The sequence below is a fragment of the Morus notabilis genome, unplaced genomic scaffold (genome assembly GCF_000414095.1).
Source record: "Morus notabilis unplaced genomic scaffold, ASM41409v2 Scaffold7060, whole genome shotgun sequence".
Classification (NCBI taxonomy): Eukaryota; Viridiplantae; Streptophyta; class Magnoliopsida; order Rosales; family Moraceae; genus Morus; species Morus notabilis.
In genome coordinates this window covers 19,928-32,281 of record NW_010361485.1, presented here as the reverse complement: position 1 = coordinate 32,281, position 12,354 = coordinate 19,928, and the positions used below count along the sequence as shown (strand labels likewise).

Here is a 12,354-nt window from a genome sequence, read left to right as displayed (position 1 = left end):
GGGATTCAATATCTGCAAAAGGGTATCTTTCTTACACCTTTAATTACCTTCGTTTATGTTTGTTTCCATTTTCCCATGCATGGAAAGTAGTTTTTTTTTTTCTGGCATTGATTTTGTTCCGTTGGATTGTTAACTTATGATATGAACTAATTAGATTTTTAGTGAAAGCTACTGAATTTGGTTGAGTTGAATCCGTTGAGTTATTTTAGAGCTTAATTGAATGTTTATTGTGTAGTTAGTGTGGGTTGGGTTTCTTTTTTTTTTTTGAACATTTAAGTGAATCTCTGATTTTTTTTTTTTTTTTTGGTTTATCATTCTCGAGTATGAAAAATCTGTTTTTTGTAATGTTCATTCATTGGAAATGTATGATTAACTAAGATTTTTAAATTTTAAGTCTTGTCTTGTGTTTGGTTTCTGAAAATTCAAGAGAGAAGGAGAATTAATGGCTGCTTAAAAGAATTATGAGTTTTAGTTTTCTTTTTTCATCAATGAACAGGAAGTTGGTGGTTTTGGTTATGTAATGTTTGTTTTTTATTATGATTTTATTTGTAATCTGGCATTTTAATCACATTTTTCTCAATGGTGGTTGTATGTGGGAACTTGCCGCGCTTTTTCTAAAAGTTCGGTACTTAAACTTCTTGAATCGGCATTTGTAACGTAGAATCTTTTGAGGGTAGTTGTTTGATCATTCAATTGTTTGGCATTTGAATCACATTTTTCCTATTATGATGGTTGTATGTGCGGATTTGCCGCGTCTTTTTTCAAAAGTTAGGTACTCAAACTGCACGGATATGCCGCGCTTTTTTCAAAAGTTTGGTAATGAAAACTTCTTGAATTGGCATTTGTAACACAAAATCTTTTGCAGATAGTTGATTGATCATTCAATATCTTGGCATTTTAATCACGTCTTTCTCTATTAAGGTGGTTGTAGTCCACACTTTTTTTTAAAAGTTCGGCACTCAAACTGTGCAGACTTGCCGCTCTTTTTTTAAAAGTTCGGTACTCAAAACTTCTTGAATTAGCATTATATCGTAGATCTTTTGTGGGTAGTTCTTTGACCATTTAACTGTTTTTGTATATCAAGTTTTTGACTCACAAATTCGAAGAAATATTTATTAGCATCCTACTCTTGCTGCTTCCTATGATTGATTATGGCATTTTGTTCTCTGTATTTTTCTCATCTTTGTTTATCTTTTGGAGTGAATTAGTTATTTAGTCTTTTAAGTTTCTATGAATCGCGTAATACTTGTAAATCCAAATTTTTGCTTTTTTTTTTTTAAAAAAATAGTCTTTTAAGTTTCTATGAATCGCGTAATACTTGTAAATCCAAATTTTCGCTTTTTTTTTTTTTTAAAAAAAAAAAAACGTTCGGTATTCAAACTTCTTGAATTGGCATTGTAACGTAGAATCTTTGGCTGGTAGTTGTTTGATCATTTAATTGGCCATTATATATTAAGTTTGTAGTTTATGCATAACAGGAAATACTGATTAGCTTTCTAAACTTGTGAAAGAGTTCCTGTGAGATCATGGCATTATTGTTCTTTCTAATATTTGCATCTTTGTTTATATTTACTACTGAAGTAGTTTCCTTATTTTTTTTATTGTTCTATAGATCACGTTATTCTCAACGGTAATATATGCAAATTTGCCACGCTTTTTTCAGAAATTTGGCACTCGGACTTCTTGAATTGGGCATCCTAAGATAGGCCGTAGAATCTTTTTTGTTTGATCATTAAAGTGGTTGGTATGCATCAAGTATCACAAGAAACAATGATTGGAAGTCTATATTTGTAAATAATTCCTATTTTTTCCTTCAATATTGGGCTTTTGCAGTCAAAACCTATTTAATGACCACAGCAAAAATATCAGGTGTTAAATACAGACATTAGTGGTGCTGACTTGTTGCTGACAACCCAACAACAATACCTCTAAAGAAGAAAGAAGGAAAGAACGTGGCCAGTTATCGAGGGCCACGTGCATTGCAACGATGGAAAGCATTAAAGAGGAGGCTGTCAGGGCTAAAAAGATGGCAGAAAAGAAGTTCGAGGAACGAGACATTGCTGGGGCAAAGAGATTTGCTTTAAGGGCTCAAAACTTGAATCCTAAGATTGATGGGCTTCTTCAATTGATAGCAACTCTGGATGTCTATATCTCTGCCGAAGAGGGTGCAAATGGTGTAAGCGATTGGTACAAGGTCCTTGGAGTGGAACCTTGCGCTGATGAGCCCACAATCAGGAATCAGTTCAAGAAACTGGCCTGTGTTATTCACCCTGATAGAAACAAATCTGTAGGCGCAGATGGGGCATTTAAGATTCTATCTCAAGCCTGGAGCTCATTGTCCGATAAACAGAGGAGATGTGCTTATGATCAGAAGCGGAAACTAAAGAGCGAGAATGAAAACATCTTGGTCAGGCAATCACATCTCTCCAACAGTAATGTTTCAAATAGCCCATTAAACCCCACATTTTGGACTGTTTGCTATGGTTGCAAGGCACAGTTTGAGTATCCCAGACTTTATCTCCGGCGTAATATTTTATGTTCCAAATGCCGTCGGCCCTTTCATGCTAATGAGGTGCCACCGCCACCTAACAATGACAATGGCTCATCCAAGCCTTTGGCTTCCCACATGCAAAGGCATAATCCGGGCGAATCTGCCATTAATAACAGCTCATCTGCTCAAGGAACGAGACCTACTTCTGCTGCAAGTGCGGAACGGGCCAGATTTTTTGGTCTTAACTCATCACAGAAAACTTCTCAGGCAGGCTTATTCTCAGAGGTGACAGAGAAGGAGAGAGGAAAGAAAGAAGCTTCTTCTGAAGGCATGAAGGTGCCAACTTTTGCTAAAGATAGGTGGTCTTGGAAGAGAAAGTTTAAAGAGGAATCATTAGATTCCATGACAGAGGTCACTAAGACCAGTCCTCGTGTTTTGAAGAAAGAATTCGGTGGAGTATCTCCTGGGTTTTCTGGTGCTGGTTTGGGTACTCTACCCGAAGGAGGTAAGCCTCAGAAAAGAAGACGAATGCCTGACCAGAATATGGAAGGTTCAGTGGAAACTGGAAACGGTGGATTTGCTGTGAAAACTGTGTTTGGATCGCAAGAGGGTGGCACAGCTACAACAAGGTGGAACATGGCTGGAAACTGCAAACTTAGTTTCACAAAGGAGCTGTCACAAAAAGAAGTGCGAAATATGTTGATGGAGAAGGCCAGGAAAGTGGTTCGTGGGAAGCTTATTGAATGGAGAACTGCTGCTGCGCCAAAAATTCCATACAAGTCGAAGGAGGTGGAGAATGAGAAAGGAAAGAAAGAAGCTGCTACACCTGTTGTAAAAGCTGATATGAGTAAACATACCAAGCATGTGGATACGAAGAAGAAAGAGAGCACTGGAAAGATTGCCCCTCGGAAAATTGATCTCAATCTTACTCCAGGTATCCCGGATCCAATTTTGATGACTGTTATAGATCCAGATTTTTATGATTTCGACAGGAATCGTACAGAAAGGTCATTCAGTAGCAACCAGGTTTGGGCTGCATACGATCAGGAGGATGGTATGCCTAGATATTATGCGATGATTCATTGGGTGATATCTGTAGAGCCGTTCAGAATGAAGATCAGCTGGCTGAATTCCAAAAGCAACGACGAATTTGGCCCATTAAGCTGGATTGCTTCTGGCTTTCCTAAAACTAGTGGGGAGTTCCGACCAGGGAAGCATAAAGTTTACGTTTCTCTTCATTCCTTCTCCCACCAGGTCAAGTGGACAAGAGGCGTGAGAGGAGTTGTTCAAATATATCCCAGAAAAGGAGATGTTTGGGCTCTGTACAGGAACTGGTCCCCTGATTGGAATGAGCGTACCCCGGATGAAGTGATACACAAATATGACATGGTGGAAGTACTCAGAGACTACAATGAAGCACGAGGTGTGAGTGTCTTTCCACTTGTGAAAGTAGTTGGTTTCAAGACGGTATTTTGCAGGCATTGGGACCTGAGAGAAGTCAAGACAATTCCGAGGGAAGAGATGTTTCGGTTCTCTCACCAGGTACCTTCTCACTTCCTCATAGGTAATGAAGGTCTCAATGCTCCTCCAGATTGCTTGGAGCTTGATCCTGCAGCTACACCTTTGGAACTTCTCGAGGGAACAAAAGAAGCGCGGAAGAAAGAAGTGGTGAAAACAGCTGAGAAACCAAAGGAAGAAGGTCTGATGGAGAGTTTGCAAAGCCCCAAGGTATGCGAGCTGGTGGAGAATCACAAACCGGCCATTGAAAAATATCCGTTACAAGATGCTGAAAAGGTTGTGGCAGAAAAGAAGGGTAAGGAGAACGGTGAGGTAAAGTTGGCAGTATACAACCGTAGACGAATAAGGGAAGGGAAGAAAATTTAGGGGCACTCACATTTTTTCGACGTAGTGGGCTTGACTTAAATGTAAAAAGATTCATTTCTTCAGTTATACACACAGCAGTTTGAAAAAAGAACGTGTTTTTACTCAGGTACAATAGTTTTGTTCTCTTTGATGTAGGAAGGTGAGTCTACAGTTTTGTTTGGCATCAACCCGCCGTAACTTGCAGACAGTTAAGAAAGAGCCTTTTTTTTTTTTTTTTTCCAAACACAGTCCTATAGAACTAACTCTTTGCAGCTCGGCCAACTTGTGAGCCTTGAAGCAGCATGCTTTTTTCTTGTGGACCTCATAATGTTGTTCATTTTCATTTGTATGGAACTTGGATAAACTTTTAGCTTTTCATATGACTTAGGGTATGTTTGGTAGTGATTCTTGGAGTCCAAAATCAATTCTCTAGCCATCCACCGCTGAAATTTGTGTTTAGTAAAAACCATAAAAAGTGATTCTTAAAGAATTTTTGAAGAATTTACAGTCAAAATCAGAAGCAGTCCAAAGGCAACTTTGGCTTTTAAATTATGTGGCAATCACATTGAAGTACAATAATGAAACTTTCATAATACCCATAATACTCCTGGAATCAATATTTGTTAATTACAGTTTACCAAACACTCAGCTGCTTTTTGCAACTGTTTTTCTTTTCAGCATAGCTAACAACAATTTTTCTAAAATCTACAGCACTACCAAATTGACCCTTGGCCTCGGTGTTGCTTCCATTCTCAGTTTCATGCTTTTATTATGCATCTTGGTTACTATGGCCTTGACTTTTGAGTTATATGATTGTTCATTTGCATTCACAAGAGAAAAGGTGAGCTCTATTGAACTAAGCCTAGTTTTCTTTCCTATTCTTGTTTAGTGCTCCCTCATTTTTTTTGTTCTTTTGTTCTTTTGTTCTTTTCCCCCCTTCCCAGATTCATCTTATTATCTTTGAATAGGCCACCTTTAGCATAATGCTTAATATTGTCTATAAATGGTGAAAATAATAGGGAATTTGTGAAAAACAACTTGTGATGGGCTTAGTTTTCAGAAAACATGTATATGTATATGTACATGAATGTGAATGTATATATACATTCGTCCTTCATGTCCTCGTATTTGCATTGCATAATACATATATACACACACACATTACAACAAGAGTGAAGCCATAGAGTGAAGCCATGTATAGTCGAGGGTAGGCAGCCGCCCTACCTCAAATATATATATTTTTAATTTTATATGTGAAATATGATGAAATTTGTTGTTTGTGCCTCTCGAAATCTTAAATTTATGTTTTGTCTCACCTCATAACATATAAAATCTCCCATTTGTCTTTTAATGTGAAGTCTGATGAAATTTTTAGTATACTTCCTCGCCACAAACTTAATTTTCTAGCTTTTATACACACACACAAGCACATATATATGTTACTATAGTAAATTGGCTTAGCACTATTGGTTTTTAGCATGGCCTAATGTGTATATAGGTATTATATATGTATGTAATACATGTGCACTCTGTGAAGTGTCCCCAGTTATCAGTGTTATTGAGTTGTAGAACCATGGTAAAGCTGAGGACAGCCAAGCAAGAGGACACAGAACTATTGGTGGCTTTATGTTTGCACAACAAAGCAGATTTACCCTTTCAACTCTGATATTGTTTCTCCACCAAGAGCAGATTCTGCAGCAAAAGATTAGATGTGAAAGGAGAAGTTTGTTTGTATTGTATATTCATAGCAATTTTCCTCTGTAGAGCAGACATATTCTGTAAAAGGGAAAGGCAATTCACTAAGTTGAAAATTTGTTGTAACTTTGCCGTCAAGCAAAATATTATTTGCATTTTCTTATCTATGATGAAAAAGAGGGACTTTCTTTTTGTTATAAAATTGTGACTGTTCAAAGTTCAATACATAGATTAGTCTTAACTGATCTTCCACTACAGGGAGAGAACTGTGCATGATTACTGATATAGAAGTGAGAACCATAATATGTAATTTACGATATTGATTTTAAAGAGGTGCAATACCCAGAAATTTTGTAGTTATTATAAACTATGGTTACACCTCTACAACGTCAGTGTTCTCGAAAAGCTCAAAAATAGCGAGAGTTTAAGAGGAAATATGAAAAAAAAAAAAAAAAAAAAAAAAAAAAAAAAAAAAAAAACTCTCTTCCATGAACATTATATGATAAATTATGCAAAAGTTGGTGCAAGGAACCACATACTCCATAAATGGTATATTGGCTGTGAAAAGAGGCTTTAATTCCTAACCGCAAAAGTGGAAATGATTCACCAGGTACACAAATAGTTGGAAAAACACCCGGCCAAACTTTATTATTGAACCATAAGGAAAATAGGGGAATCTTCAATATTTCTTTAATGCTAATTTGCTTCTTGACAACTTTGAAGCATATATTACTGTGAAAAAGAATAGATGCTTTGTTGACTAAAGACTATTCATATTTGCGTACATTATCATTTTAACTTGGGATTGTTAGGTACAATGATTTGTTGTTGTAAATTTTTTTTTTTTTTTGATAGAGTACATTGAGTTGGTTAATCAAATGGTCCGTTTAGTTCGTGAATTTGAGTTGATATGTGACTTTATGTGAGAGTTTTACTGTAATAAAAAATATATATGTGATTATTTCTGATAATTTTTTACTGTAGTAAAACTCGAATTCTAAATTTAAATCGGTGAAATAAACATGGTCAAAGTGTATACAATGTAGAGAAAGAGGGAAATAGGCCAAGACTTGAGATGAATTAAAATTAATAGGCTAATAGTTTACATAAGTTAATAAACAGGCCAAATTACTGTTTTCGTCCATAACTTGTCTGGTTATGAACCATAACTTGACAAGTTATTATCCATTACTTATCTGGTTATGAACCCTAACTTGACACGTTTGTCTATAACTTATCTGGTTATGAATCCTAACTTGACACGTTTGTCCATAACTTATTTGGTTATGAACAATAACTTGACAAGTTATGACCTATTAATTTTTATAACTAAAAATTAGCCTATATACTTTCTTAAGTTTTTTATATTGGCCTATATTTTTCTAAAAAAAATGTGTAGAAGAAATGAGAATTCTTCAAATTGGAATGTCTCCTTCTAACATTGGCCAGCCAACCATGAACTTGTGCGTGTACTTGTGCTCTCCTTTATATTAGTGCAATATCTTATCTTATAAACCAAAAGGAAAAAAGAAAAATTGAAGAAAAGCACATGCCGTCTCCATTATAAAATATTAGAGAAACAATTAAGGGAAACTTTTTTTTCTTTTTAAATGTCTATATTCTATTTCCATACAAAAGAAAGGGAAAAAAAAGTGTTTAACCAACAAACTCGTTCCAAATAAAAAGACAGTATAAACTATTATTAAGGTAAAGGCTTTTGGCAATAGTGATAATGATGATTATAACAACAACATATCATCACCACTATAATCTTGCTAATCTAGAAAAATTTATAACATGTGAAATAAATTCATGATAAAATGTCTTTTCTTTTATTACGGGTAGAACTGCAAGTTGGGAATGGGCTAAAAAACAGACTTGAACTTCTGGATTAGCCGGATTAGACCAAAGTTTTGAGCCCCAAAACTTATTCGGGCTAGTTGGCCGGCCCAAATACCTTTTTTTCGAGATAAAGAGAAACACATCATAATTAGTAGAGTGATTAATAAATTATAACATATTTTTAAAAACTAATAAATTATAGCATAATTTGAACTTTTAAGTATTAAACAATATTAAAAACCCAAAAATACCCATAAACATTCTTTTCCACCTCACTCTTTCACTTAAACATCTATTCTTTAAAAAATAGTAAATTATAGCTTTTTTTTTTAAAATAGGTAGATTATAGTCAAGTCCACTATGACGGGGACCGGCGGCCGGCTTCGGTGACTGTTTTCCGACTACCATTTTTCCGATGACCGTTTAACACTGTATTTACAGGTAAATACCGTATTTATTAATAAATATTGTATTTACTAGTAAATATCATATTTACCTTAAAATTCGGTGATCATTTTTTCGACGAGCGTTTAACACTGTATTTACCAGTAAATACCGTATTTACTAAAAAATCTGGCCACTAACTCTGGGGACCGTATAATACCGTATTTACTAGTAAATATTATATTTATTTAAAAATTTGGCCACCGACTCCAGCAACAGTTGAACATTGTTTTTACTAGTAAATATTGCATTTACTAGTAAATATCACATTCATCTAAAAATTTGACCACTGATTCCGGTGACCGTTTAATACTGTATTTACTTGTAAATATTATATTTATTACTATCATATTTATCTAAAAATTTAGTCACCGACTCCAGCGACCGTTTAACATTGTATTTACCTTTAAATACCGTATTTACTAGTAAATATCATATTTATCTTAAAATCCGGCCACCGACTCCAGCAACCATTAAATGCTATATTTATCGGTAAATACCGTATTTACCAATAAATATCATATTTACTAATAAATATCATATTTATCAAAAAATTAGCTACCAACTCCAGTGACCATTTAATACTATATTTACTAGTAAACACCATATTTACCGGTAAAATACCGTATTTACCAATAAATACCGTATCTACTAATAAATATCATATTTATCTGAAAATCTAGCCACCGACTTCGGTGACTGTTTAACACTGTAATTACGAGTAAATACCATATTTATCAGTAAATCTCTTATATATTAGTAAATATCATATTAATCCAAATATCTGGCCACAGATTTCGGTGATCGTTTACAATGTATTTACCGATAAATAGAGAGATCATGATAAAAATAAATTGTGATAGATGGGTCATGTATAAACAAAAGCAATCCCTTTTTTAAATTAAAAAAATTAATCAAAGAAGGGAATTAAAAAAAGAAAAAAAAAAAACGTGAATGATTCAAGTACTGACTTCTTGCTCTTTCTTAAATTGATATAAACATACAATTTTTTCTCGACAACATGATATCGCATTTTGGTGCACACACCTATATCTGTGGGGTCACGCCCAGACAGTAAACAGTTTATTATGTTTTAGAAATTACAGACACCGAACGGACTTATTTACTCAAGGACTCCCTCCTAGACAATGATGCCGCTGTGACTAATCTCCATAGTGATTATTTAGTGTGCACTATACGTCTTCTATTCACCTAGTGAACTCCCTTCGACCGGCAGAACTTCCTCTTGAAAGCAACAAATCCCTCTCTCAAAGAACGATCCCAATAACTCACAAGGCTCACAAAAAACTCACAAACATCTCTTTGAATATTTTCTCAATAATAAGCTCTCAAATTCACAGATTTTTCCTCTGGAGGTGTTATATTAAATTCATACACTATAAATGAGCATCCTAGAGTCGTTTATATAGAATTTGTACTCCATGACAACCTTAGATAACATCATCAATATCCAATAATTATCTCCTCTTTAATCAACTGTTCTATCCGAATATTTTTTATCAATTATCCCACGTTTAACTTTTAAATAAAACTAATTCATGATTTGCTGCACTACATCCGTTCACTTCGCTAATTTGAGTTTTTCTTCAGTAAAAAGCTCTCACAAACAATCACATCTAACTTTTTTGCTACAGTAAAAAACTCTTACATAAAATCACATTTCAACTCGAATTCTAAACTCGAATCAACAAAGTGAACGAGGCCTAAACCCAAGTATTGCTTTGTACAGCAAGTAGACAAATTACGCCAAATAGATTTTTCAAATCTATTTCAAATTTTCAATTCCTTCCATCCCACTTTTGCGGCACTAATTTTATTCTCCAGATTATGCTCCATTTATCCAAATCCAAACAAGTCTCACATCTGCAGCTCAATCAAATTTAAATGCCTAACAATATATATCCAAGACTTTCAAATACTCCAAGCTATTACTTTATCTCCTCTCCTCATAAATAGCAATCGGATTATGCCACAACAAATCAAATCTGAATATGCCTTTGAATTCAAATTCTGAATCTGCCTCGGGTTGCAAACAAATATCTTCTTGTAGGCTATCTCCCATTCAGAATTAAAATCACCATTTTTAATCCTTATCTCCACAGATCACAACTTAATAAAATCTGCAACTTCAACTTCAAATTTAATTCGGAATTTTTTTCTGCAATTTTAAATCTTTTTAAACCTATTTTTTGAATTTTTACAATATTACCAATAAATTACCAACTAATAAAATACCTAACATGGGTAAATGTGGAAATAAAATATATATTCTAAAAATAAAATGAAAATATGCTTTAATTTATTATTATTTAATAAATATGCTATTTACTTCAAATATAGGAATGAAATATCCTATGTGGTGTATTTTCCTTTTTTTCTTTTTTTTTTTCTGAAAATTGCCTTATAAAATTTTGCATCTGACCGACCCGTTAGGCTTCAGAGTTAAGTTGGGCTGACCCTCCATTCTCTAGGATCACGTTGGTGCGGCTCAAAATTTCTATTCAGGTATGGCAGTCTGAACAATCACCTCTAATTATGAGACACAAAGGGCCTGTTCACTTCGCTGATTCGAGTTTGTAATTCGAGTTGAGATGTGATTTTGTGTGAGAGCTTTTTACTGTAGTAAAAAAGTTAGATGTGATTATTTCTGAGAGCTTTTTACTGTAGTAAAACTCGAATTCTAAACTCGAATCGGTGAAATGAACGGGGCCAAAGTCTTTATTTTGTTTTATTTTTAGATTTTGAATATCGTTACCTACCATAGCACATGCATAACATCACAAAAAATAAAAATCTCAAAAATAAAAAAGGGAGAAGAATCTTAAGTTTTGTTTGGTTCAACAACTTAAATTGTTAATTTAGTTTGAGTTATGATAATTTTAATTATGATTTAAATTAATATTTAAATACACAAATAAATTTTAATTTTAATTGAGAATAAAATCTGAATTATATTTAGATAAATAGTTAAAAACTGTCGTGTCCTACTGTTTAGCTTAACGACAATCGTTTAAACAAGAAAAACCAAAAACGGCAAACGACGTATGTTTTTGGTGCGTCTTCCAAATAACAAAATCACCCCTTTCCAAAAAAAAAATAATAATAATAAAAAATAATTATTTCATTATCCTAAAAAAACAATTATTTGTTTATCCCATTCACATTGTAAAAAAACACACACACACACACAATTATTTATTTTATTATTATTATTTTTTAAAACCCAATACAAATACAATACAAAACAAAGAAAACAAAAAAAAAGAAACATCTCTGAATTCTGAACTGCACGGGCTCTGTACCTTATCCCATCTTCCTCTCTCCGTCTCTCGTTTTCTCTCTCCTCTCTCTCTCTCTCCCCTCGCTCTGCAACAAATCTCCCAATCCAATCTCACCATTTTCATCTCTCCAAAAAAAAAAAAACAAGAAAAGAAAAGAAAAACTCTTCTCCGATCAAATTAACCCAATAGAACTCGGTTTTTATTCCATGGACGGCAACAACACCACCGCCGCCGCAGCCCAACAGCAGAGCCAACCGGCGGCGTTTCCTGCGGCGGCGACGGCGACGGCGGCGCAATCGGGCTTACCGGCGACAGCGCCGTTCCACCACCTGCTCCAGCAGCAGCAGCAGCAGCTGCAGATGTTCTGGTCGTACCAGCGGCACGAGATCGAGCAGGTGAACGACTTCAAGAACCACCAGCTCCCCCTCGCCCGCATCAAGAAGATCATGAAAGCCGACGAGGACGTCCGCATGATCTCCGCCGAGGCCCCCATCCTCTTCGCCAAGGCCTGCGAGCTCTTCATCCTCGAGCTCACCATCCGCTCCTGGCTCCACGCCGAGGAGAACAAGCGCCGCACTCTCCAGAAGAACGACATCGCCGCCGCCATCACCAGAACGGACATCTTCGATTTCCTCGTCGACATCGTCCCCAGGGACGAGATCAAGGACGAGGCCGCTCTCGGCGGGATGGTGGGGGCCACCGCCCGCGGCGGCCCCC

General features: G+C 35.3%; 2 protein-coding genes across 2 annotated transcripts; both read left to right on the top strand.

The window, feature by feature from the left end:
* Positions 1-1,987: 1,987 nt before the first annotated feature.
* On the top strand, positions 1,988-4,541 carry LOC21384713. The gene has a single exon (XM_010099590.2). It carries the CDS (start codon positions 1,988-1,990, stop codon positions 4,373-4,375), a length of 2,388 nt encoding a protein of 795 aa, XP_010097892.1. The 3' UTR covers positions 4,376-4,541.
* Positions 4,542-11,608: 7,067 nt separating this feature from the next.
* Positions 11,609-12,350, top strand: LOC112091874 (nuclear transcription factor Y subunit C-1-like; the record flags this gene model as incomplete). The annotated part of the gene is made up of 1 exon (XM_024166579.1): positions 11,609-12,350. A coding segment is annotated over exon 1 (507 nt), but the record flags the coding sequence as incomplete, so codon positions are not given.
* Between the last annotated feature and the right edge of the window lie 4 nt (positions 12,351-12,354).